Here is a 27,945-nt window from a genome sequence, read left to right on the forward strand (position 1 = left end):
GGCCTGGCCAGGCATCGCCTCTCTGGAGGGGACCTGTGGGGACATTTTCTTTCCGTGGGCGCCCAGAGCATCACTGGGCGCTTTTCTTCCCTCCCTCAAGTCAAGTCAAAGTCAACAAGAATTATTTAAAGAAATCCTGCTGGGAGTCCTTCGGTGAGACAAAGACTCCTTTTGTTATGCAAATGATCATACCTAATTTCCCTTGTTTTGTTCCTTCAGGTTTTAAAATCGGTTTTCCCCTCGAACTGAAACACACCTCCTCCTGCTACTCCCTGCCCCCCAGCGCGCGCGCGCGCACACGCGCGCGCGCGCGCACACACACACACACACACACACACACACACCCCCCCCAGAGTTTCAGAATCTAGGGGAACTTGGTGGACGCCTCTCTGTCCCCTGCTCAGAGCATACCTGCTTTGCATTTACTTGCATTTTCTCTACCCTATTATTCTTCCCCGCTCCTCCCCCAAGGACCCATTTTCTTCCCCTCCTTTAAAACCTGCTTCCAAGTTCCCCTTCTCCAGCAGCATTTCTCTAATTAACCTCCCTGGCCCCATCGCTTCCTGGTTCTGCAGAATCCCAGCTGTGAGTGGCCACAGCCTCCCAGAGCTGGACTGCTTAAAGAGACCATGGAGACCTCCTAATCCAACTGGTTCATTTTACTGATGAGAATATAGGCCCAGAGAGGGGGCATAAGTTGCCCCAGGTCACACAGCGAGTTGGTGGGGGGCACCGAGGTCCCCAGACCCTCAACCTAGAATCTGTGCATCTGTGTGCATGGCTGACCTACATTTGCCAGTGTGTTGTGTGTGTTTCTGTCATATTGTGGGTGGCTTCTAGATTAGGGAGAGGAGAGGAGGAAATGGGGGCTTTGAAGACGTGTGCGGTTTTGAATGAAGCCTGTGGCAAGGTGTGGGGCTGGGCAGGTAAAAGGGTTCAGATTTGCCAGGCTGAGCGTCTGGTAATTGGGTGGGGGGCACAGGTGGTAGTAGGGTGTCGAGACGGCTGCGGGTGGAGACGGGGTGGGCTAGAGATAGGCACTGATCTGTGTGGAAGAAGAAAGGGCTGTTACAGGAGCTCCTTTTTCCCAGCTTAGCCCTGTTTTTGCCCACTCCCCTCACCTCCAACGTACCTAGCACCCACCATTGCTGAGCCCCTCAGAAGGGCACTGCTGGCTTGGAAGCTGTCCCCACCCCTTACCCCTACACACACACCAGTCCCTACCACGTGTCAGGGCACCACCCAGGAGCCCCAGACTTCCACCCTGAGCAGGAGCCCCAGGGCAGCACTGGGAAGAGGCGGGCCCAAGCCCTCTTGCCTGGTGGGTCACCACACCCCTCCATCCCTGATTCCCGAAAGGGGGTGAAGTGCTGTTAGAGAACTTACGTTCCATCCTCGTTGCTTCTATAAAACACCAAGAAGGGGTCGGACTTCCCAAAGAAATCTTTCTTGTCCAGCTTGTTGGCACAGAACTGCATGGTGGCTACATCCTGGTGAGAGGGAGAGAGAACAGGGGTGTGAGGCAGGAGTAGGCTGGAAGGTGCCCCAATCCCTGTGGAAACACAGCCCCACGGCCCTGGAAAATAGGAGGATTCTGAGCACCAGGCTGGTTAGAAAGGACAGCATGTTACATTTGCCCTGCACCAACCAAGGGCCAGGCCCTGGGCTAACACTCTGGACGGTCTCATTTCATCCTCAAACCCCACCGGGCAGGTCTAATGGAGCAGCCGGGGGGTGTGTGAAGCAGGTGCATTCTGGAGCCAGCTGCCCCGGTCTGAATTCTGGCTCTGCCACTTTCTAGCTGTGTGCCCTCAAACAAGGGAGGCAAGCTCTCAGAGCCTCAGCTTCCCTTCTGTAACACAGGGCTGACGAAAGTACAGACCTCAAAGCACCGTCGTGAGGGCCAAATTGCAAAGCACTTAGCAGAGAAGCAGTCACGTCCATGTTAACGCGCACGTCGCTTTATTACTATTTTACCAGGGGGCTCAGAGAGGTGAAACGGCCAGCCTCAAGGCTACTCTGAACTTGGTCTGCCAACTTCAAAGCCCTCACTCTGTCCATACTGCCTCATTCTCTCACACCCTGTGTGGCTCCTGGAGGACAGCCTAGATGAGGCATTGCTTTCACACCCACTAACCCAGGAGAGGCCCACCCAACTCTCGAAGGTAGATATGGCCCATTTTACAGCTGAGGAGTCTAGGGCTCAGAGCAGGGAGCGACTCCCCCAAGTTCACCAGGCAGAGCCCTGGGTTTCTGACTCCCCGGGTCGTTCATGGCCCTGGCTGACCCAATACTCAGCTCAAGAGCACAAAGAAGGTATCCAGGCCCTGCTGAGGACTGCTGGATCCCTCCCCTCACGTGACCCCAAGCCCCTCAGTCTGCCATGGCTGACAGGGCACTGGGCAGAAATGCCCCCATGTCCTTCTCTCCACCCATCCCCCTGTGGCCTCTTCAACCTGAAATCTCTGCATCCCGACAAATCTCCTGCCAACTGGCCAGAGCTCGGAGCTTTGTCTTCTAGTCCTTTGGGCCTGGCCTGCCCTCAAGGGCTAGGGCCTGTGGGGAAGTCACCTAACTCTCACGCTGCCCCCTTCCTCTCAGTGGGGAAGAGGGTCTCTTGAGCTCAGCCCCACAGCCCAGTGAGGACCAAAATGGTGGCAGAGCTGAAAAGGCAACCTCCCACAAGTTTGAAGGGCATGGTCACAAGGTTTGGTAGGGAGAAGGTGGTGGTATAATGGTTAAGAATATGGTCACTGGAGCCAGACCGCCTGCTTCAGTTCCAACCCTTTCTAGCTGTGTGACCTAGGGCAAGTTAATCACCCTTTCTGCACTCAGTTCCTCATCTGTAAAATAGGGTACTGGCAATGCCTACCTCATAGGCTTGTTGTGAGGCTGAAGTGAGTTAATGTGAGTGTACTGCTGAAAACAGGATATATACGGTGCACACTAGATGCCATGTACGTGTAAGCTCTTAGGGCTATTTGGACACTTGCCCTCCTTGCACACACAACATATGTGGCCTCTGTCTCTGCCCCACCCCACCCCAAATGCCTCCCTTCAAGGACAGCTGACAATAGCAAACACAGAGCATCCGTTCACTCACTCACTCACTCACTCACTCACTCACTCACTGATTCATTCATTCAACAAACATTAGATACATACGTGTAGCCAAGTCACTGAGTTCCTTATCACCTTTAGCCCGAGAAGTAATCCTTTGTTGCTTTTTTATAAATGAGGAAGCTGGGGCAGAAGAAGCTGACCTGCCCAAGATCACCAGCTGGCAACCAGCAGAGTGTAATTCAGCACGTATGAACTGGCTGCAAAGTCAGGCCTCTTCCGGTGTACCACTACGCTGAGAGGGAGCACGTTCCAGCTGTGAGGCCCTCTTCCCTGGTTTCTTTGGACTCCGGGGTCGGGGTCGGGGAAGGGGCAGGGAGGGGCTGGCCTCTGGTTAATCTGGGACGGAAGTACCCACTAAAGGGAGGCTCTGAGGAGGGGCAGTGCTGAGGCACACAGCAGCCAGGGCACAGAGGTGTGCGGGTAAGGACGGCTTTCATCGTCCTCTTCAAGACTGACCCGAGAGGAAGAAGGAGCTGGACTGGGGGCTTGCAAGGCCTAGCAGTCCCAGGAATCCTAGAGCCTCCAGAGAAACCTAGGACTTCAGACCTGGAATAAGAGAATGGCTGACTTATTGAGCACTTACTGTATGCAAGTCACTGTGTTAAGCCTTCTCTTTACATACGTTATTGTATTGAATCCTCATAAAGACCATATGAAGTAACTCCACTATTCTCCCCATGTTACGGATGAGGACACTGAGGCTTTTAAAGGCTGTCATAGGCCCACAGTCACACAGAGGGTAACCGAGGCAGGTAGACTTCAGGGCATTCCCTCTCAGCCTCCCAAAAAGATCTCTAGCCTTCTAAGTCTGTCCCCTATAGTCACTGTAGGAGAAAGTTTCAATCCCACCCCATGCTGGATGGAGGAAGCATTTTAAATGCCTCCCTGGGGAGTTCTATCCCATGGGCTAGAAAAAGGAGGCGGCTTAGGACCAGGTGGGCTCCTCCCAGCACTGGCTATATAATCTGTGGGGCCCAGTGGAAAGGGAAAATGTGACAGCGGGGCATTAAACCGAACTTAGGCCCTGTGTGACTGCACAGATCATAGGCCCATGAAGCCAGCGCTGGCTCCTCCTCACGGAGGCAGCGGGCAGTGGCATCAGAAAATACTGACCTCTTGGGGCACCTGGGTGGCTCAGTCGGTTAAGCTTCTGACTCTAGATTTCAGCTCAGGTCACGATCTCATGGCTCATGAGTTCCAGCCCTACATCGGGCTCTGCACTGGCAGTGTGGAGCCTGCTTGGGATGCTCTCTCTCTCCCTCTCTCTCTGCCCCTCCCCAGCTAGCACGCTCTCGCTCTAAGTAAATAAATTAAAAAAAAAAAAAAGAAAACACTGACCTCTCAGATTCTGCTGAGGACAGAGTAGAGATAGCCCAGCAAGGCGCCCATAGTTCTGGTGTCTAAGCCTCAGTTTCCTCATCTGTAAAGTGACATGCTGGACAGGATGACTACACTGTCCTTTAACGCAGGGCAATTTAGGCTTCCGTGTGAATGCTACAGGGAGCACACTGGGACAGGGGTGGCAGTGGGGAAGGCTGGCACCCAGGGGACAGTCTGGGAATCCAAAACCCCTCCACCGGCTTCCCCGGGATACAGTTTGGTCGTATCTCCAGATGTGATTCCACACAATCAGAGGTCACCTATAGGACACCTGCACCTGAATGAACACAGGCAAGCCACACACAGCAACCTGCCCCGGTTGACTCTAAAGTACACACATATACTGGCAACAGCCAAACCAAAAAATCCAGGAGAAAGAGCTCTTCCTTTTGCTTCCTAGGAGAACCTTCAAGGCCCTGCAAGATCAGGAAGGGGGGCAGGAATATGAGGACAAAATCAGTGCAGAACTTAATTATCGTAACTTCCAGGACCATTCAGTGCTCCCCTGGGAGGGCCCCTGGCCCCGGCACAACACCTGACACAGAGAATAGTACAGGGGAGTCAAGGCCACCTGGCTGGAAACCACTTCTGCGACCTATCAGCTCAGCAGCCTCTGACAAGCAACTTAACCTAAGCCTTGGTGTTCTCCTCTGGAAAAACAGAGTAATAACGCCCCCTGTGAGCCTGTCAGGAAGACTGAGGCAAATGGCATATGTCAAATACCAGCCCACAGTGCCTAGCACGGAGCAGCTGCAAGAACAGGGGCCAACACTTGTGGAATGCCATCCCCCACTGGGCCAGACCCTATGAAACTGCCTACCTACAAAAATGGCAATACCACATGGGTCGACCTCAGGTGGACGTGCCAAGCACTGTTTTTACGGTGACTAACTCATTTTAATTCGTTGAATCCTCTCAACCGCCCCAATGAGGTAGATGCCATTATCAGTCCCATTTTAAAGATGAGGAAACTGAGGGGCGCCTGGGTGGCGCAGTCGGTTAAGCGTCCGACTTCAGCCAGGTCACGATCTCGCGGTCCGTGAGTTCGAGCCCCGCGTCAGGCTCTGGGCTGATGGCTCGGAGCCTGGAGCCTGTTTCCGATTCTGTGTCTCCCTCTCTCTGCCCCTCCCCCGTTCATGCTCTGTCTCTCTCTGTCCCAAAAATAAATAAAAAATGATGAAAAAAAAAAAAATTAAAAAAAAAAAAAAAAAAAAAAAGATGAGGAAACTGAGGCCCAGAGAGGTTAACACCCTTGCCGGAAGCCACACAGCTACTAACAGGAGAAAAGAAAAGAGAAAAGAAAAGAAAAGAAAAAAAGAAAAGACAAGACTGGCTCTAAAAATCAGCTGGCTCTAAAAAACTGGAAAAATTTCCAGGGAGCCACACCTCATTCCCCTGCTGATGACAAATACAGGTTTTGCTGGCGGCTCATTTTGTCGCTCAACCTGCCCTGCCATCCCTAACACAATCTAGACCCAGAAACAATCACCAAAAGCCCATTAAGGTTATGGGTACTGCTGTGCCATTGTCGAATCCACAGGGATACAACAGACCTTCAGTGAGATTTCTAGGCTGTAACGAAAGCAAGCTTCTTCCCTCATGGGTGAGCCTGCCCCAGGGAGTCCTGGAGACAAGGAACTGTCCTGGTCTGGGGACCCTAGTTCGGAAGGCGGCTCTGAGTTATGTCAACAGTCATATCATATGAACAAGGCTTTGACTGCTCCCCTTAAATGTGGGTTAGTGAATGGACCCCAGGAAGAGGCTGGGAAGTGGCAACAGTTGGGACTGAGCCAGCAGGACTAGGAAGCAATGAATTCCGGCCATGGTCAGAGGTCCCTCTGTTTGATAGCTTCAGCTGGAGGGTGGGGCTCTCTGAGCGCAAGAAACGCTGTTCCCAAACCAGAAGCATCTCTGGAATCAAGTGTGCAGAAGATAAACAACTCCTGCAATATATAATTTCCTGCAATTTCTGCCTTTTCGCCCTATCTTTTTAAAAAAACATATTAAGTTCTTCTAAAACAGCAGGATTGCCTCAATTTGCATCTTTCCGCATGTTAATCAGGCTGCTTGGGAGACTACAGCAAACAGCCTTTCTCTCCAGGGTGGCCTGGCCCACTCTAGCGCTAGCCCTCCGACCCAGAGAGGCCTTGCAGGTCAGAGGTCAGGCCCAGAGGTCAGCAGGTGGGCTGAAGACTGGGAGAGGGTAGCAACACCCTGGAGGGGAGAAAAGAAAACCGGGTCTTGCTGGCATGCTCCAGGATCAGAACAAGAGAGTAAGGCGAGTACAAAATTTAAAAGGCGCCCCGAATCTCAGTAATCAAAATAAAGATATAATGTGACACCTTTAAAAATCAATGTCAGTGCAAAAATCCATAATAAAACACCAACGATTTAAATAAAGCCATTTTACAAATGAATAAACGGAGGCACAGAAAAGTCAAGTAACTTACCCACAGTCACACAGCTAGTAAGCAGTGGCATTTAGTCTAGATCCAGAGCCCAAGTTCTTAGCCACTTTGCTCACATACTACACCCTAAAAAGTAGTTTTATAGCTTTTTTAAAAGTTTACTTATTTATTTATTTTGAGAGAGTGTGTGTGAGTGGGGAAGGGGAAGAGAGAGAGGGAGAGAGAGAATCCCAAGCAGGTTCTGCACTGTCAGCACAGAGCCTGATGTGGGGCTTGATCCCACGAACTAAGATCATGACTGAGCTGAAATCAAGAGTCGAATGCGTAACTGATTGAGTCACCCAGGTGCCCCCCCCCCCCAAAAAGTACTTTTAAATGGATGGTGGAACCATGGTGACATTTATTGTTTTCTCCACAAAGTTGGCTGGGTTTTACAAATTCCCTGGAACTTGTACATTGTCTTTTTTAGTCCAAAAAAGAGAAGACATCAATTAAAAGGAAAAAGAATCATTAGCTACAACTCTGAAATTCAGCACTCCAGCAGGAGGGAACACAACTCAGAGTCAAGAGTCATTCTGTACGCAGTGACCTCTGAGAGGGCTTCCACATTCACAGAAGGGCCCGGAACCCCAGGCTGCCGGGATAAGACTACAGAAGCAGGGACCCAGGGCACAGGTGTTCTGGGATGTCCGCAAAGACCACATAGGCTAGAATTGATTGAAATATAGATGGTGGGTGTAGACGTTGGTCTAAGAGATTGGGTCTGTCTTTACACGTTGACTGTAACAACCACATGGGGTCAAGCTGTTTTTTCTCTGCTGTCTTAATAGCGGACTTCCCAAACAATCTAATCAGTTGTACATCTGTTGATTTGGTCATTCAGAAGCTGAAAACCCCAGATTGACTGTTTTCCCTCCCACTCATGGAGACTATGTGCCTGGGATACTAACCAAAATCCATCAACAAAAGCTCAAAAGAAAAATGGGATTATTTGGCTAGGAGGATGTTCAGGGCAGTATTAATTACATTTTTTCCTAGAAGACAATAGATTTAATAAATTATGGCTCATCCATATAATAGAGGAACAATATATAGCTATTAAATCCATGTTTTCAAAAAATATCTAATGATATGGGAAAATAAATCTGAATACCATATTCTACTAATTATAAAAGGGGTGCCTGGGTGGCTCAGTGGGTTAAGCCTCCAACTTCAGCTCAGGTCATGATCTCACGGTTCATGGGTTTGAGCCCCACGTTGGGCTCCGTGCTGACAGTGTGGAACCTGGAGCCTGCAGGACACTTATATCCGTGCTAGCCATAACATGCATCTTTCCTAAATACCAACCTGCATACTTCTGAGTCTCAGAAAAGCTTCACCACTTCCCCCCACTTCACCTAACCTCTTTCTTCTTATCTCTCTCCCTTCCTCCCAGGACTCTCCCCTAGGCTCCCACATGGAGACACTGGGCTCTCCCTGGTATCTGTCCTCAGAACAGTGAGAGTTCTGACTTTATCAAGATTCAAAACTGCTAAAGGGCTCTGCTACAAGGTCCTCCCCCCCCCCACTTCCCACCCACTCCCACCTACACCCTCACCTCTCTGACATCACTCATCACTGTCTCCTTGCCCCAGGGCCTTTACACAAGCTGCTTTCCTTGCCATCTTCTTCAAGGTAGCTGTAAGGGCTTATTCCTTCACCTGTGTGTATTTTGGCATATTATATGGTATTATCCATGGATTTTTCTTCAGGATAGTAAAGAGTGCTGTAAAATGCTTTCTATTAAAAAAGAGGCAATGGGCGGCGCCTGGGTGGCTCAGTCGGTTGGGCATCCGACTTCGGCTCAGGTCATGATCTCACAGTCCGTGAGTTCAAGCCCCGTGTCAGGCTCTGTGCTGACAGCTCAGAGCCTGGAGCCTGTTTCAGATTCTGTGTCTCCCTCTCTCTCTGACCCTCCCCCGTTCATGCTGTCTCTCCCTGTCTCAAAAATAAATAAACGTTAAAAAAAATTTTTTTTTTAAATAAAAAAGAGGCAATGGGTCTGATGAATTAAGGACTACTGCTGTAGTGTGATTGCTGGTTGACATTTCTGTCTCTCGCACTAAACTGGAAACTCTGGGGTGGTGGCAAGGACTGAGCCAAACCATGTTTGCTGAAAAAAATGAATGAACACGTGAGCGGGCTAGTGATACCTAAGGGGTGGGGGGCCTCGTGGGGCAGCTGCAGTGAGAAGCTTTGACTCCCGAGGCTTGTGAGAGGGGAGCCACACTCTCTCCAGTGTGTACAGGAACCTGACAGGGAGGCAGTGAAGACGTGCTATCTGGCCAGGACCCCCGGGGTCCGCGGCAAAGCAGGTCTGGGTGTCTGGCAGGCGTAAGGGTAGCTGAGGATCTGGGAAGGGGAGGGCCAGGAGCTGCCCAACCTGTGCGTCCACAACACCCCCCCCAGCTCTCTTTAGAAGCCCAGCCACTCACCATGCCTGCTGAAAGCTACTGGCCCCACAAAGATCACAAAGCCCACCCCTGTTTCATGCACCATAAAGCTCATGACTGCACCGTGGCTGAGGGAACTACTCCCTGAGGACTAGGGGTCCACAGCCGAGCAATCTTTTTTTTAAAAAAAACTTTCTTAATGTTTATTTATTTTTGAGAGACAGAGTGCGAGCCAGGGACAGGCAGAGAGGGAGACTGAATCTAAAAGCAAGCTCCAGGCTCTGAGCTGTCAGCACAGAACCTGACGCGGAGCTCGAACTCACAAGCGGTGAGATCATGACCTAAGCCTAAGTCCGACGCTGAACCGACTGAGCCACCCAGGTGCCCCTCTCTGCCTAGCAATCTTAAGCTGTCACTTCAACCTCTCTGCACCTGTGAACTGGAGGCACTCACCTCCTACCCACCTCCCAGCCCTGTGGTGAGGACCAAATAGACTATAATCATGAGGATCTTGGTCAATTGTGAGGGCTATGCAAATGTTGGTCAGTATTACACAGAATAATAATAGTTTTACTGCTGAACATAATTAAGTCTTTGGTGATTCAGAGGCCCTTCAGGAGCTTAAGCTCATCGTTGTCAACATCCAGTATGACTGAATAGTATTTGGGATCAAATTCCCATTGTTGCAACTTTCTTGTTTAAATTCTAGATAAGGAAAGCTTTTCCGTAACCTATCAAAGCACGCTGGTGACCCACTGGAGTCCTTTGCTAGTCCCCACCCGTCTACACCAACCGACTACTTAGCAGAACACATTCGCTTGAGCAGAAAGCCCTGCTCTGGTTGGAAAAAAAAAAAAACAAAAAAAAAACCTCTCAGACTCCACCCTCTTCCTTCGATCCTCCTACTGAATGCCGAGCTGGAGCCACAGAAGCAAAGCAGCTCAGATGTAATTATTTTCATTCAGCCAGATGCTGGGAATTAGTCTCTTTTCCTTGTAAGTATTCTAGGGAAAGACAGAACTCAGCCAAAGACGCCCCGAAAGAAAAGGAGCTGACAATCTCAAGAGGAAGGGAGGGAGCCCACCCCCCACCTCCTTGCCTTGGGAACAGCTTAAATCAAGGAAACTGTGGCCACCCCTGGAGGGAAGGTGGGGAAGGAGCAAGGAACAGGGAGGCGCCTAATAGATACTAAAAGGCAGATTGTTTGCCAATCCCGGAAAACTAGACCAATGACAGCACCCAGCATTGTCTAGGGCTTTAGAATTTCCAAAGCACTTTCACTCGTATTACCTTATTTAATTATAAGCTAGGGAGGAAATCACCAGCTGAGCTGGAAGCTTGAGGGCAAATGGAATTTAGGCTTCAAGGAATTCAGATTCCATCCTTCCCAGGCACCAGTTAGGCAGAGCCGCCTCCATGAGCCCCTTTAATCCTCGAGACACCTCTATCAGCCCCGACATACAGATGGAGAAGCTGAGGCTCGGGGAGCTTCAACAGCTCTCCTGTAATGTCGGCTGTGTTCTCTCTCCCTTGCCTGAACGCCGGTGACTTCCGGATGGTCAGCATACACATTTGTAGTTTTCCTCGCGGTCCGCTGCTAAACGTTTGGTCTGTGCTTTTATTCGGTTACAGATTCCTCCTGATCCATCCTGCAGGACTGGCCACCGCACACCAGGCCCTCTGCTGGGGCTGTATACCAGAGGGGGTGTGGTCCTGCTGCTAAATTCCTCCAGACCCACTGAGGTTAACAGACACTTAGACGAGCCAGAACGAGCAGTGGCCTAGCAGTCGATTTGGTCATCGCTACACTGCCCTGGCCTATCAATTCTGTGTCTTATTCTCCAACGGGAGGCCCCTGAAAGCAGAGTTTGGAACCCCACAGCCTGGTGTTTAAAGACCCTGGCTCTAGAACCAGACTGCCTGGGTTCAAATCTCTCCTACCCAGTGGCTCTGTGACCCTGGGCAGGTCATTTAACCTCTCTGGAAAAGAAAAACTGTAATATAGCAGATATTATGTAATACATCACACTACTTACAGTATTACATCACACATCACACTAATACACATTAAGAAGTCGATACAGGGGCGCCTGGGTGGCGCAGTCAGTTAAGCGTCCGACTTCAGCTCAGGTCACGATCTCGCTGTCCGCGAGTTTGAGCCCCGCGTCGGGCTCTGGGCTGATGGCTCAGAGCCTGGAGCCTGCTTCGGATTCTGTGTCTCCCTCTCTCTCTGCCCCTCCCCCGTTCATGCTCTGTCTCTCTCTGTCTCAAAAACAAATAAACGTTAAAAAAAAAAAATTTTAAAAGAAGTCGATACATGTAAACCGTTTAGCACAGGGTGTGGCTCAGTATAATTGCTCAATTAATCTTGGCTAACAATTTATACCTCCACAGCAGCAGTTCTCAAAGTATGGACCAGGAACCCTCAGGAGGTGGTCCATGAGGCCAAAACTCTTTTCATAATAATGCTAAGACATGGAGTTTTCTAGAATTTACCTAGCAGTGATACACAACAGATTGACTGCAGAAGCAAATATGAGACTCTAACTCTCTTCTGTTCAGCCTGACATTCAAGATATTTACAAAAATGCAAAACAAGGCTGCTCTTCTCACTAAATGACTCTTGTTTTGGAAAAGGTAGTTATTTTTCAGAAAAAGTTGTTATTTATGTTGTCATTGTTAAGCGAATTAACATATAGCTTCTTAATCGCTCAACTTTATTTTCTAATAAGGCAAATATTTATAGCTAACAAATATCATAGTTGCACTGATTTCCCAGGAAGGTCAGAAAATCCTGTTTCTCCTCCGGCCTCCCACACCCTCTAACCTGAGCCCTATGTGAACTCGGGTTCCCAGGTTACCCCAGGCTTGGTCCTGTGTTCACACTCCGTGGCCACCTCTTCCTTCTCTCCCCGGGACCCACCCCATTCCCACCTGTGGCTTCTAATGAACCTAAGAGGCATGCAAGCCTGGGAACGAGCCCAGGTTTTAGAATCGGGTTGACCTGGGTTAGAACTGTGACTCTACCATTTCCCGTCCTTGAACAGATGACTCCGTTTCCCGGAGCCTCAATTTCTTCATTCATAAAATGGGAACAAGAACAGTACCCACCTCTTCGGATTGTTGTCAGGAGCAGTGATAACTTAGGCAAAAATGCCCCTCCCCTGACAAGTAGTAACTATCATCATCACTATGTTTCGCCATTATTTTTAGCCATCGAGTCCCCTGAGCCCCTTGTTGGTGTGCTCAGCTACCCCTTCAGCTGTCCCCACCTCCTGCTTCTCCACGGTCCCACAGAAGGAGCAAAACCAAGGGCCGCCTGCGATGGCAGACTCTAGCTTCGCAACACACACCCCCCAACCATACACCCTCACTCCCTCGACCCCGTGCAGGGCGTCACCCTACTCCAGAGCTAAAAGCGCAATATGACAACGACATCCCAAGCCCCCAGGCTCCACGACGGAAAAAGCCCCTCTCTGCCAGTCCTGGAGCCAAAGCAGTCTTGGTTCAAAGACATGTGAGAGGTGACCATGATGGGGAATGGAGGAGCCCCGGCGTGGAGGGCAGGGGCCAGGGCCAGTCTGGCTCTGCTGCTAACTGTGGACGAGTTCCTTCCCCCTCTGGGCCTCAGTGCGCTCTGCTATAAAGGAGAAGGCACCGGGGCGCCTGGGTGGTTCAGTCGGTTAAGCGTCCGACTCTTGGTTTTGGCTCAGGTCACGATCTCACAGTTCACGGGCTAGCTCTGATGTTACAGAATTCTGTGACCGCCAGGTCAAACTGAGGAGCCCTGCCTTCCCCCAGATACCTTCCAAAGACACGCGTGGCCCGGGGGTCACAGGGAGAGCAGCCTGCCCTCTGTCACTGCTCCACCTCTGCCCCCACCAGGTCCCGTCCTGGAGCCCCTCTGCCACTCACCCTACAGTTGCTCAGCTCCTCGGCGGACAGGATGATGGTGCCACATTTCTTCCCTGGGACACCACTGGGAGAGGAGAAGATGAAAGAATGGAGAGCCAGACAAAGACAGACACACAAGCCTGAACACTCCCCGAATCAGACCTCCTCACCCTCCCTCCTCCCCCACCCAGCAGACCTGCCCAAAGCCCCTGGGGAGACAGAGTCTCTTGAAATCCATGTGGCAGTGTGGCCTAGTGCACTGCTTCCTGGGCCAGGCCCCCAGACGTGGAGCTGCCCCGCCCCCTGCTCCCAGAGAGCCCAGAGCCCCACCAAGGGTAGTGTCTGCAATGAAAGTCCTAGAAGTGGAAAAGCATCCAGACTCACCCGGAGGCTTCCAGACCAGTGGTTCTCAAACTTTCCATCCAAAGACCACTTCTGTGGGCAAAAGACCTCGTGGGCCAGCCACCCCACCCTGCACCCAGCTGACCCCCAGAGTCCCGGGACATTTCAGCTCTGAACCACTCCGATTTATCATGGGAGGGAGAGCAGCAAGGGGGAGTTAAGCAGAAGGGCTGGAATGCTCTTGGGGCAGCTTGTCCAGGCTCTCTCCCACGGCTACCTCCCCTTGAACTCCTCAGCTGGGGTCTCTCCAGAGAAGAGAGCTCCTGGCCATTCATGCAGCAACTCAGTGAGGGGGCAACCAGGACCTGAAGTTGGCCCACTCGAAGAATCCCTTCCAGGAGGATGAGTTCCCAGGGTGGGCCTTCACCCAGGGGACCTGTACCACCTCTTCCCTAGGTCAGGAAGGACCCCTCCCCCAGGCACCAGCCCATCCCACTCCAGTGTTTGGGATGAACCTGGGGGTGGGGGCCCCCAGTGTAGCCAGGGGCCACTGGGAGGGAGAAAAAAATGTTACGTTGTCCAGCAGCTGTGTGACTTTGGACTCATGCCTGCACCTCTCTGAGCCTCCCTTTCCTAGCCCCTAAAAATGAGTGTGTTTGTAGCCTCCATTATGACCAACATGCACACACAGTGCGTATCATTTCCCTCCCCGCCCCCTTTCCTTTACAAAGTTGCAAAGCTGAGAAAATCCAGCCCCACCCCTCAGGCCAGCCTCGGGAGCAGCAGCACGCTGTCCGCAGAACCCACTTTGAGAACCACTGATGGAACTCTCCCCAGTGCCAGCTTTCGGAGGGAGGGGCTCTCAAGTAGAGGAGGCAGGGGAGCTGGCCCCAGAGGTGGGGACAGCCCAGAGCTCTCCAAATCAGGTGAGCAGAGCAGGGGCCACATCTGGAGGCTCCCATCACAGATGGGTGGCAGGGCCTGCCAGCCTGTCCCCCTAGACGTGGGGAGTGCCCCCAAAGCACCTCCCCAGCCCCGGTCTGGCCCTCCCCGGGACTGATACGTGTCTGCCCAGGGAGACAGAGTCCTCACACCAGCCTCTTCCGCCAGTGTTTCTCCCTCTGCCTCCGGGCCCCTCTCCTATTTCCCACCTTCCCTTCCCTCCCCTCCAGACCCAACCCACTCCCACCTGCTTGGCCTTCCTTTCTCTCTGCCTTTCTGGCCCTCCCTCTCTGCTCTTCTCCCTGACTCCTGTTCCCTCTCCAACTGCTGCTTCCATACTCTCCTTGTAAATTAGCATCCACACCCTTCCTGGGCCATGAGCACCCTGGGCCCCCTAGAGCCCCTGTCCCATATCCAGCTGCTCTGGTGGCCGGTGCAGCTGCTGGGACCCCAGCTCCTGGGAGCTCTCAGCAAGGCCAGTGGAGCTCTGCTGACTGGGCCAAAATGCTCAGGTGTCTGAGGCACCTCCAGGCTGCTCCCGCAGGCAGATATCCCCTATCCTGCCCCCCAACACCTTCAGGTGAGGACCTTCCCTCCAACCAGGAGAGGGGACAGGCAAAGAGTGGGGAGGGAGGGTCTCTGTTGCACACAGTTGCAGGAAGCCGGCCAAAAGCGGATGGTCAGGGTGGAGGCCAGGGGAATGGGGCTGGCCCACCACAGCTGGTGAGCAAATAGAAAAAGTGAGGATTTAGCAGAATCTTCTCCATGAAGAGGCAGACATCCAGCAGTGGGAGCATGGAGGGGAAGTGGAGTAAGGAGATAAAGAGAAGGGAGGGAAAGAGGAAGGGGAGAAGGGCAAGAGGTGACAGGCCGAAGAAACCAGGCCAGGGAGAGAGGAAGAGAATGTGTCCAGTCCCTGGTGGCCACCGGAAGCAGCCCCTACCTCTGATCCCCACCCTGCTCCCTGAAGTCCCATGGGCCACTGGGCCTGGGGATGCTGGAGCTCAGGTCTGGATGGGGGAGGGGCTGGCTGCAGAGTGGCCCAAAGCACCCACATCCTGCAGGAGGGACCCAGGCTCCTCTCTCCCCTTGGCCAGGGCTGCGTGCACGGTGGTGGGGGCAGGGACCGGGCCTGGACTCTGAGGCTCCCTCTGCAGAGCTGGCTGGATGTCTGAGGACTCCAGGACCAAAGATGTCTGCTGACCTACCCATTGGACACAGCTGGCATGGGTTTGCCTGTCCTGGAATTCAGGCTGAATGCTCCTATCCTGTGGAGAGAGAGGAAGAGAGAGCATGCCATGAGCCAAGTACCCTCGTCCTGAGAGGCCACAGCACTTGGCATCGGAATTCTTGGAGACAGGTTTCTATTCGGATCAAACGTCAAAGCAGGAACAAAAGCCATGGGCCAGAGGAAGGAGAGGTCTTCCTCCCCAGCCCTGTTGTGAAGTCCTGGGCGACCGCCCCGCAGGGGTTCTCAAAGTGCGCTCTCCGGACCAGCACCAGCAGCATCCCCCGGGGAACGTGTTAGAGATGTAAATTCTCAGGCTCCACCCCAGACTTGCTGGATCGGAACTTGGGGGTGGGGGTGGGGGTGGGGGGTGGAGCCCAGCAATCTGTGCTTTAACAAGCCCTCCTGACGACAAGCCTGCCACAGTTTGAGGACCACTGTTCCACTTCTTTGAGCCTCAGTGTGTGAACCGTGAAATGGGGAGACCTGCCGAGTGAATCTTGCGAGATCAGAGAAGCTGATTATGGTCTGGCCCAGAGGAGATGCCCAGTGAAGGGGAGCTGTGCGTGGGTCTCACTGGGGAGAATGAAGCATTTGAAACCTTCAGTGGGGGAAACAGGTGCCCCTCCTTCACCAACCCATCGTCTCCAGGATCCTGCCTGCCCTCAAGGCTGGCCTCCCCAGCCATCTCCTGCTGAGGTCCTCCTCAATCCCCGCAGAGGGCGCGCCTCCCCAAAGGTGGGCTGGGTGACAGGAGGGAGGAAACAGACCCGAATGACAAATGGGAATTAGACCCAGGCAGTTGGGGGCTGGGAGGGACAGACACATACCTCACTCTGGGGGCCCCAAATTCCATAAACTTCAGAGCCCCCCAAACCTGGTCTCCTTACTCCTCCTCAGCCTGCATGACTGGCTGACTGCTTTGCCCCTACCCCGAGCCAAGGGAGGCTGGAAAGTTGGCCCATCTCTGGGGAAGCAACCCAGGCAGGCCCCCCACCCCTTTACACTTACGTGAGGGGCTTCTCCAGGCGGCTCCCAGGGGACCCCACAATCTCTCCGAGGGTGCAGAAGGCTTGGCCCAGAAAATCCTGCATACCCGGGGAACAGAAAAAAAACAGTGTCGCCCACCCTGCCCACAGCCACCCCACCTCCTCCATCACCCCATCCCTAGAAGTACGAGGGCTCTGAAATGACAGGTGGCAGCATCAGACACACAGTCTGTGTCACGGTGAAGTCCGAGGCCGACCCAGACCTTGGCATTTAAGAGATGTTCAGAACCTCTGGGCAGTCGCTGGCAAAACTCACGTGTTTGGATAAATCAGGGCTCTTCGAGTCGACGTCGTATCTGCATGGGACGCACAGAGATGGTGAAGATAGCTGGGGCATCCTGCCCAGAACTGCTGGGGCCCCTGAGCCAAGCCAGGACCCCTGTACTCCAAAAACCAGTCTCTGACACAGTGGTTACCCCTGGGAGTAATGGCTGGGAGGCGCACGTGGGAGCCCCGTGGGGTGCTGGACGTGTTCTGTCTCTTGATCTGGGTGGTGGTTACATGAGTGTGAACATCTAAAAGGGCATCATGGAATGGACTCTTATATACATGTCACACCTCCTTAAAGACTGAAAAAGGAAAACAAACTTGCTCTGCAGCCCTGGCTGGTTCACAGGTGACTGGGCCACCTTGCCCTTCGCTGCCTGTTCTCCCATCTTCCCAGCTGAGGCTCGGCTGCCCTTGAAACGAGCTCAGGACCTGGCCTTTGACCTTCCCCGACTGCGTCACCTTGCTCAGGGGGGCCCAGCCTGACCTTGGGTCTTGTCACTCAAGAACGAGGGATGCATTCAACACCTTCACCTCTTCCCTGCAGCTGGGTACCTCCCTTTATCCGGAGCCATACCTGCAGCCCTCTTCTCCAGTCACCAGGCCATCCAGGCCCAGATGCCTTCTGCTGAGGGCACTCATTCTCGTGCTCCCCCTACCCCAAGCACCTTCTCTCTCCAAAATGTCCCCAAATGGTGACTTCTCGACAATGGGCTGCAAGCCCTCCATCAGTCCCTGAAAAGTCATTTCCTTCCACTGTATTTTTTTTTCCTTTGCTCCTTCAAGCCCCCAACCCCCTTTCTGTCCACCCTGTCCACAATTCTCTGCGACACGGTCCTTTCTAACCACCCCACGCCTTGGAAAAACAACAAAACAATGTTCCTCCTGTCATCATCTTTAACCTCAGCAGAGGGGCACTCGGCTCCTTTGTGAGACACATGCACATGCTCTGAGCCCCATCAGCCAGGTTACCTCTGCAGGAGGGGAGACTGGGGGGTACCCTCTCCTCAAACAAGCTCTGACAGAGGGAGTGGTCAATGGGGACCGCCCTGGCAGCTGGGGAGAAAAAGGCTCTCTGGAGGTGGAGTTAGAGCTTGCCCCCAAGAGCTTTCCTCAACTGGCCCCTAGAGTCAGGGCTTGTTCAGGGCCCCCCACGTAGCTGAGACAAACGGTGGGGAGCCTCTGTTCTCTCTCCTCACCTCTTTTCCATCTCCTGATGGAGGCGGGGCTAGACTTCAGCTAATCGTCACTTTTATTCCAGGCCAACCCTGAGCTCCCTCTACTATCATCGGCCCCTCCCCTTCTCTGATAAGAGGAGCTGCTACCAACCCGGGTCCTACAGTCCCACCTCCCGTCAGTGGTTCCTCCCCAAGCCCCAGCCTCAGCACCATCTTTCACTTACAAGTCAAAACGGAGGTTCTGCTTCTCCTCAAAGAAGTAATCCACGATGAATTTGCGCACAAAGTCAGGATTGAGTGTGTTGTCAATGACTTCAGTGCGTCCGAACTGCAAGAGAAAACGGGGCATGGACCTCAGGGCCAGGCTGGTGGGGCAGGGGAGAGCACTGAGCTCAGAGCCCCTCAGTCCTGGCCCCAGCAGTAATGGAAGCCATGCCTATCCCACCTCATGGCCCCCATCCCCACCCCCCAGCAAGGGTGAGACCTCTTCCATCTCTAACAATGGAAACCATCCACCCTATGGGTCCAATCTCCACTGTCAGCTTTATTCTCCTTACCTCTAGCCAGGCTCCACCCAAGTTGTAAGGTTTTGATACCTGGACACCTGAGCGGGCCCTTCACTTCCCCACCTCACTGCCTTTGCCTATGCTCTGTCCTCCACCTGGGCTTCCCCTTTGTGCCAGAGGCATATCCTCCATTTCTTCAAGGTCCTTTGATAATGCTGCGTCCTCCAAGAAGCCTTCCTGATTCTTCCTCTCAGAGACTTTTACTTTTCTCTGAACCACCACTGAACTTGTGCTCACCCCTATGACCACGGTCCTTCTCTGACCGATTCCACAGTTAGGCGTGTACGTATCTGATGCCACAATTGTAAACGAAAGGGCAGAAGAAGGGATGGTGGTATCTTGGAAGATCCCCCACCTCCTGCCCTTGAATAATCCCCTCCTCTTCAGGGTGGGCTAGACTTCACGACTCATTTCATGAACAGAATGGAGCACAAGCCACTCCCAAAATGTTACAAACAACTATGACTTCTGTCTTGGGCACCCCCTCTCTCGCTCTCATTTGCTTGCTCACTTTGAGGAAGCCAGCTGCCCTTTGGAGAGGCCCGTGTGGCAAGGAATTGAGGGCAACCTTAGGCCAACAGCCAGTGAGGAACCAGGCTGTCAGCCCACCCACCTGTAAGGATCTGAATCTTACCAACAGCGACTGAGTGAACTTAGAAGTGGACCCTGCCCCAGCAGAATCTTGAGATGACCGAGGCCCTGGCCCACACCTTGACTGTAGCCTTGTGAGAGACCCTGAGGTAAAGGAACCCACAAAGCTGCACCCAGATTCATGACCCTGTTATTGAAGTTGCGAAACTCTGGGCTAATTTGTTACACGGCAACAGATAACTAATGCATTGATGTAACTCTTGGTATCCCCTACAGCATACACTCTACAACTTTACACACATTAGGCACTCAACAATTGAATCCCCCTGAACTCCCCAAATGACATAAGGCAAGTCACTCCCATTTCTGGGCATCAGATCACTTGGAGGGTTTGTTAAAGGATGGATTGTAGGTCTCACTCCCAGAGGTTTTGATTCAATAGATTTAGGGTGAGGCCTGAGACTCTGCATCTCTCAAACTGTGCTGCTGGTGCGGGGACCTCCCTTTGACAACCACTGGGCTAGACCTTTGTACACAGGGCCCTGAGCTCCTTGGAGTCTCCCTGCAGAATGGAGGAAGGCAGTGTGGACATAGTTCCAGGCCATCTGTTCCATCAAAACAGCTCACTCTTACGTCTGTTCAACACACTGGACATTTCTGGTGAGATTTTGTTTCACAAAAGCGACGTGGGACTAAAAGATAAAGCATAAAAGCACTGTACTATATCCTTCCTGAAGGGAAGGCGGGATATTCCACAAAGTGAACAAGACAGACAGGTGCACAATAAATATTTTAAATAAGTTGCTAATATTTCTTTTTTTAAAAAAATTTTTAATGTTTATTTTGAGAGCAAGACACAGAATGAGGGTGGGGGATGGGCAGAGAGAGAGGGAGACACAGAATCTGAAGCAGGCTCCAGGCTCTGAGCTGTCAGCACAAAGCCTGACTTAGGGCTCGAACTCACGAACCGTGAGATCACGACCTGAGCCGAAGTCGGACGCTTAACCGACTGAGCTACCCAGGTGCCCCAGTCGCTAATATTTCTGAATACATAAACATGTTTTTTCAAATTGGGTAGTAACTGCCAAAATAAAAAATTAATCCTGAATACTAGTCCTCCTTAATGGGGCTCTGCAATCCAGAATAATGCCAGTACCTGGGCCCCTCTCCCGTGAGGTGGGCAAGGCCCCGTTATGTAGGATCTACCCCAGCACTCACTTCTGCCCTGAATTAAGTTAGAAAGCTGCAAAGAGAACCCCCATCTAAGGCAGTGTGGGTTCAGCTGAGAGCACTAGATTTGGAACCTTCTTGCCCTCATTCCCTGTCAAGTCCACCTGCTAAGTCTCTCTCCTATCCCTCTGTCTTCGTTTCCTCTGTTGTGGTCTTGGTCTGGGCTTACCATTTTCTTACCTCAACTTCCACAGCAGCCTCCTAGTGGGTCCACTAAGTGCGAACATTCCTAATGTTTGAAGACTCGGCTCCCGGGAAGTCCTGTTCTCCAACTCCCAAGCCCTCCCCTGTGCTCCCATAATTCCCTTCACACCCCTCTTGCTGCACTTACCATGTCCCCTGATAATGATCTACTGAGGCTGTTTCTACCCTACTAGATTGAGCTTCTCGAACAGCGGAGGATCCAAGCTCTCCTCATCTTTGCAGCCCAGGACCTGACGTTGTCTAACACAGTCACAGGCTCATAGTCGCAGATGATTAACAGCCCCAGGAACTGAGTTAAATATTTTGCACCGTTTTACCTTATTTAGTCCTTTTATGGTAGGCTTCCCCATTTTATAGATGGGAAAACACAAGCACAGAAAAGCTAAGCCTTTTGTCCAGGGTTTCACAACTAGTCATCGCTGAGGTCAAGTCACAAGCTAGGCATTCCGTCCCATGCTCTCTAAGCCACATTGTGCTACACATGAAATCCCTTGGGAGGGCAAAGACTCATAACTGCTCCCAGCGACTGGTACACAGTAGGTACTCAGGAATTGTGGAAGGAAGGAAGGTTGAGTGAGGGAATGGATGAGCGGGTTTCAGTCCCAACCTTATCACAAGCTAATTGTGGGACTTCATCGGAGCTTTTCAAAGCTCCAGTCTCCTTACTTCTTGGGGGTATCATCTAAGTCAATTACTGATTCAACAGTTTTTAAGCACTTTTCATAGGCCGGACAGTGTGCTGGGTGCTGAGCTACTAAGGGAGCATGAACCCTTCACTTAAGGACTTCTCTATCACAGGTGGGACAACTACAACACCATGTGACAACAGCGCTAACAGAGCTACATACAAACGTCTACGACAGTCCCCTGCCTGCACACCAGAAGCACCATGGAGGTGTGAAGGATAGTGAAATCTACAAAAAAGCAGATTACTGGGTGTCCTGCTTCACATACTGGTCCAGGTATCGGACTTCATAGAGATCTGCACCTTTCATTATTGTTGAGCTATTTTACAACTCTGTAAACTGCTGGAAGGAAGCAGAGTGCAAAGGATTCTTTTTTTTCTTTTTCAAGTAGGCTTCTAGCCCAGAGTGAAGCCCGTGAACTCATGACCCTGAGATCAAGACCTGAGCTGAGATCAAGAGTTGGACGCTTCCCACAACTCTATGGTCGACTAATCTTTGACAAACCAAGAAAGAATATCTGATGGAAAAATGACAGTCTCTTCAACAAATGGTGTTGGGAAAACTGGACAGCGACATGCCAAAGAATGAGACCGGACCCCTTTCTTACACCAGACACAAAAATAAATTCAAAATGGATGAAAGACCTAAATGACAGGAAACCATCAAAATCCTACAGAAGAACACAGGTAACGACCTCCTTGACCTTGGCTGGAGCAACTTCTTCCTAGACACGTCTCCGGGGGCAAAGGAAACAGAAGCAAAAATGAACTACTGGGACCTCATCAAGATAAAAAAAAACTTCTGCACAGTAAAGGAAATAATCAACAAAACTAAGAGGCGGCCTACAGAATAGGAGAAGATATTTGCAAATGACATAGCTGATAAAGGGTTAGCATCCAAAATCTATAATGAATCTATCAAAGTCAACACCCAAAAAACAAATAATCCAGTTAAGAAATAGGCAGAAGACAGGAATAGACACTTTTCCAAAAACAAGACATCCAGATGGCAAACAGACACATGAAAAGATGTTCGACATCACTCATTATCAGGGAAATACAAACTAAAGCCACTATGAGATACCACCTCGTATCAGTCAGAATAACTAATATTAACAACACAAGAAACAACAGGTGTTGGCGAGGATGCAGAGAAAGAGGAACCGTCTTGCATTTTTGGCAGGAATGCAAACTGGTGTGGCCACTCTAGACAACAGTATGGAGGTTCCTCAAAAAGTTAAAAATAGAACTACCCTACCATCCAGCAACTTCACCACTAAGTATTTATCCAAAGGATATAAAAAGAAAAACAGATTTGAAGGGGTACATGTACCCCAATGTTTATAGCAGCAATATCAACAATAGCCAAACTAGGGATAGAGCCCAAATGTCCACTGACTGATGAATAGATAAAGAAGGTATGGTATGTATGTGTGTGTGTGTGTGTGTGTGTGTGTGTATACGTATATATATATATACACACATATATCATAAAGGATGGAATATCTATCTACCAATAGATAAGGAAAGCATATATATATATATATATATATATATATATATGTATGACGGAATATTATTCATCAAAAAGGATGAAATCTTGCCATTTGCAGCCACGTGGATGGAGCTAGTGGGTATTATGCTAAGCGAAATTAGTCAGAGAAAGACAAATACCATATGATTTCACTACTATGTGGAATTTAAGAAACAAAACAGATGAACATATGGGAGGGGGGAAAAAGAGAAAGGGAAACAAACCATGAGAGACTGCTGAAGATAGAGAACAAACTGAGAATTGACGGAGGGAGGTGAGTGGGGGATGGGCTATATGGGTAATGGGGGGGCGCCTGGGTGGCTCAGTCGGTTAAGCAGCCGACTTCGGCTCAGGTCGTGATCTCGCAGTCTGTGAGTTTGAGCCCCACGTCGGGCTCTGTGCTGACAGCTCAGAGCCTGGAGCCTGTTTCAGATTCTGTGTCTCCCTCTCTCTGACCCTCCCCTGTTCATGCTCTGTCTCTCCCTGTCTCAAAAATAAATAAAACGTTAAAAAAAAATTCATATGGGTAATGGGTAGTAAGGAGGGCATTTGTGATGAGTGCTGGGTGTTGTAAGTGATAAATGACTGAATGCTACTCCTTAAACCAATATTGCACTGTATGTTAACTAACTAGAACTTAAATAAAAATTTGAAAAGAAAAAAAGTAGTTGGATGCTTAACTGACTGAGCCACCCATACCCCCTGCTTGTTTTTTTTTTTTTACAAATTTTTCTTATGTGTAGAAATGTAAATAATTTTTTTTCAGTGGAATATAATTATTTGATTATTATCCTGTGGATACTGACCAATTTTGCATCTGTTTATAAATTAATTTCAGCATTCCCGATTGCCTGTATACAGCTGACCCTTGAACAACGGAGTTAGGGGAGCTGACCTCCACACACAGTCAAAAATCCACATATAACTTTTGACTCCCCCAAAACTTAATAGCCTACTATTTTTTTTGATGTATTTTATTTATTTATTTATTTATTTTTTCAATATATGAAATTTATTGTCAAATTGGTTTCCATACAACACCCAGTGGTTAATAGCCTACTATTGACCAGAAGCCTTACTGATAACAAAAAAGAGTTGATTAACACATATTTTGTTATGTTATATATATTACACACTGTATTCTTACAATAAAGCAAGCTAGAGAAAAAAAATGTTATTAAGAAAGTCATAAGGAGGGGCACCTGGGTGGCTCAGTCGGTTAAGCGGCCAACTCATGATCTCGCGGTCCGTGAGTTCGAGCCCCGCGTCGGGCTCTGTGCTGACAGCTCAGAGCCTGGAGCCTGTTTCAGATTCTGTGTCTCCCTCTCTCTGACCCTCCCCCATTCATGTTCTGTCTCTCTCTGTCTCAAAAATAAATAAACGTTAAAAAAAAATTTTTAACAAAAAAAAGAAAGTCATAAGGAAAAGAAAATACATTTATAGTACTATACTGTATTTATTGAAAAAAATTTGCATATAAGTGGATCAGCAAAGTTCAAACTTGTGTTGTTCAGGGTCAACAGTAGGTGTGTTGTTTGAGTCATCTGAACCAGTTGTAACATCTTACTGGTTCCCTCATTTAATTAACAAGTTAAATAAATCTTTACCATGTGTTCATTTTATATTTGCATGGGAGTCATGCTTTTACCTTTTTAAAAAATGTATCCTTTAACAGGAGCTTTTTTAAAAAGCTCAAAGCCCCCCACACAGACCTATGAAACCCGATCTCAATGGGTGGGGCCTAAACAACTGTTTTTTTTCAGTTTCCTAGGTGATTCTAAAGTGCAGTTGGAGTTCAGAACCACTGATGGAGGAAGGAAGAAAACTAACCTTGACTGAGCCCCTTCTGAATGCTCAACAGATCAAGTGGATCGTTATCTCATTCAGTTCTCATAAAAACCCCCATCAGTTACTACCCATTTTGCAAGTGAGAGAATCAGAGAGGTTAAGTACCTTGCCCAAGATCACACAGCTAGGCAGACCTGGGACCTAAACGCAGGTATGTCTAATCCAAAACCCATTATATTTTTACTTCATCTAACATCTAACAGGCCTCCTCAAGTACGATGAAAACCAAATAAAGATGAGGTTTACTTCACAAGTATTTATAAAATCCCCACTGTGTGCAAGGCAATGGCGAGGGCACAGAGGTGAGTAAGACTGGGCTCCTGCTGCATCCCCTAAAATTCAATAACCATCTTACAATGTATAATCCTCGTTCCAAGAGAACTGCTGCATTTTCCTCTTGTGCTCTTTCTAATTGTTAATACCTCTAGTCTTCAGACAAAAGGAAAATTTCTCTCACACCCAGGTGTGAGAGAATCCTCCTTTCAGAAAGGGCTCTGCCACCTCCTCAATGTACTGCTCTCCCAAACACGGTAAAAAAAAAATCCCTCTGGCTGAATTTTAGACGAACCCCAGTCCAGAAGGAACAAGCCTTGGTGCGGTCTCTCTCCTCACCCGACTCTCCGCAGAGATGCAAGGAAAACACCCATTAGGGAAGATGACAGGCGCTGCTTTGAAAATGGCACTTGAAGCTTCACTCGAGGGGAATTCCCTGGAGAGTGATCTCTGCCAGAGAAGAAAATGGAGTTCCCCCGGAAACAGGACTTGGAGCAGGACTCCAAGGACCCCCGAGATTTCCTAGCACAGGAGAGGGGGCAAGAGAGCCAGGCTGGGCAGTGATGAATTTCCAGCACACAGGGGTAATTAACATATGCCAGTCACAAACAACTGTGAAATCTACAACCCAGGGATTTACTAAAGATGTTTTATAGCCTTCATTACTTTGGCTAATAACAAAGGGGGGAAAAAAGGGAAAACTTGGGTTTTGAACATCCAAGAAGCAACCAGGTCTCTGTCAGGCCCAATTTACACACCTATTAATGACACTAGGAAACAACCTAACTGATGTATAAAAAAAATTCAATTTGGTTGTATTTCCTTCCACACAGAATTACTGTTTCCAAGCCACAAGGGACTTGGACAGATGAGGTATTAGCACCGAGCAGTGGGAACCACATGAAAGCATATAGTCTTTTTTTTTTTTTTTTTTAACTTTTTAAAAATGTTTATTCATTTTTGAGAGAGAGAGAGAGAGAGACAGCACGAGCAAGCGTGGGGGAGGGGCAGAGAAAGAGGGAGGGAGACACAGAATCCAAAGCAGGCTCCAGGCTCCAAGCTGTCAGCACAGAGGCCGATATGGGGCTTGAACCCACGAACCGTGAACCGAAGTCGGACGCTTAACTGACTAAGCCACCCAGGTGCCCCAAAGCATACAGTCTGAATGACATATGGCAAATCCTGCTTGGGGGAGAAGGGGAGAATGGGTTAACCCCTCGCCAACCATAATCAGAGCCAACCCAGCCCTGAACACTCTTCCAGCTCCCTGTCCCTCCCTCGGTCCATTCTGAACTCCTCTGTCTACACTCCAGGCTCTGCAGATGGCAGGCAGTATCTCACATTGCTCACAACCTGGGGCACAGGCCCCCAAACACCAGTGGACATGGGATTTCTCTGATGAACAAAGCTGAAGGCAAACCTCGAAATCTTGGTTTTACCAAGTGATTCTCATGCAGAGGGTCTTGGAGAACTGTTCCCCATGAGACAAGGGCAAGTGTGGACTGGGTAGGGCACGGTGTGAAACTGGGGAAGGGGCTGAGCAATCTGAAAGAAAGGTGAGGGGGACCTCCGTGGGCCCCAAAGCCTGGAATAGTCTCCCAGTAAGGGAGAAAGAAAGAGAAAGTACAAACAAGTAAGAAACCTGGAAATTAGGGTATTCGCCCTCTGAAAAGCTCACTTCTTGTCCCTGGCAACAAAACCCAGCGGGAAAAGCTCCTGACATGCCACAAAAGATGCTCCCAAGGGCTCCTAAAACCTCTATGACTAAGCCCCAAGAATATCAATTAAGCAGCATTAATTACATATCATCAGTTCCAGTGAGACCCTCAAAGGGAAGGCAGACTTAAACCTTCTTTGAGAACTAAATTAAATGGCTCCCCGGGGCTCTGCTACACACAGAAGTTGAGAGTTACGGGGGCGGGTGGGCAGCTGTCCCAGCAAACTGCAAGGGCCACTGCGAGGCTGGGATTGAGAACCCCGGTCAGGCAAGTAAGGTCTTTCCGTTCTGCAGCCAGCTATGAGGCCAGGAGGGGGTGATCTTCTGTCAAGACCTGGGCCTCCTGACCTCCAGGGGGGCATAGGGCTGGCAGTTAGGCGTGGACTGATTTGGCGGCTTATTCCCTGCTGCCCCCACCCGACCCCACCCCACCCCACCCAGCTCCTTCTCTGTCCTGCTCTACACTCCAGGGGATCCTTTCCCTTTTGAAGCCCATTGCCCTGGTTCCCTTGCCCTGTGGCTTTCAGTTGGGTTTGGCCAATGGGAGGCCCTAGCAGATGGGACATAGGTGGAGAGAGACATGGGGTTATTTCTTCCCACTCTGGCCCAGCCTCTGCACCACAGTTCTGGGAGGGGCTGCTCCCCACCTCACCCCCCACCCCCCAACCATGATCTGCCGCTCAATCTCCTCTCACTACCCCTCAAGCCTGCGGTGAGAACAGCTTTCTGCTGTGGCTGGGCCCTGGGAGCTGCCCTACCCTTATGGGTTTCCTCAACCTCACCCATACCTTTGAAAGAAATCCATTACCTCTCTCTCTTGAGTTCAACGAACCGAGTAAACTCTCTCTCCTGCTGCTGCCCTGACTGATCTAGTCTCTCTCTCACAAACACCTTCATACACATACAATTTCCAACTCAACTGAACATAAACCAAGTCCCCACCCCATTCCTTCTGCTGAAACACTGTGTTAACACTCATGTCACCAACAAAGGACGCGACTCCCACCCATGCAGCTGGGATGACAGCCTTCTGGGATGCAGGGGCTCAGCACTG

At 50.4% G+C, this 27,945-nt stretch overlaps 1 protein-coding gene across 3 annotated transcripts in view; it reads right to left on the bottom strand.

Moving 5' to 3' along the window:
- CPNE5 (copine 5) overlaps positions 1-27,945 on the bottom strand; it is a 95,056-nt gene that overhangs the window by 34,619 nt on the left and 32,492 nt on the right. The window contains exons 4-10 of one of the 3 annotated variants that reach the window (XM_058733743.1): positions 18,468-18,571; positions 17,055-17,094; positions 16,761-16,837; positions 15,730-15,789; positions 13,622-13,669; positions 13,259-13,322; positions 1,387-1,490 (exon numbers count right to left, since the gene is read on the bottom strand). In XM_058733743.1, coding sequence (XP_058589726.1) covers positions 1,387-1,490; positions 13,259-13,322; positions 13,622-13,669; positions 15,730-15,789; positions 16,761-16,837; positions 17,055-17,094; positions 18,468-18,571 — 497 coding nt within the window. Of the gene's footprint in view, positions 1-1,386; positions 1,491-13,258; positions 13,323-13,621; positions 13,673-15,729; positions 15,790-16,760; positions 16,838-17,054; positions 17,095-18,467; positions 18,572-27,945 lie in introns of all 3 variants that reach the window. The other 2 variants (XM_058733742.1, XM_058733744.1) reach the window with 2 other exon arrangements.

The sequence above is a fragment of the Neofelis nebulosa genome, chromosome 6, assembly GCF_028018385.1.
Source record: "Neofelis nebulosa isolate mNeoNeb1 chromosome 6, mNeoNeb1.pri, whole genome shotgun sequence".
Taxonomy (NCBI): Eukaryota; Metazoa; Chordata; class Mammalia; order Carnivora; family Felidae; genus Neofelis; species Neofelis nebulosa.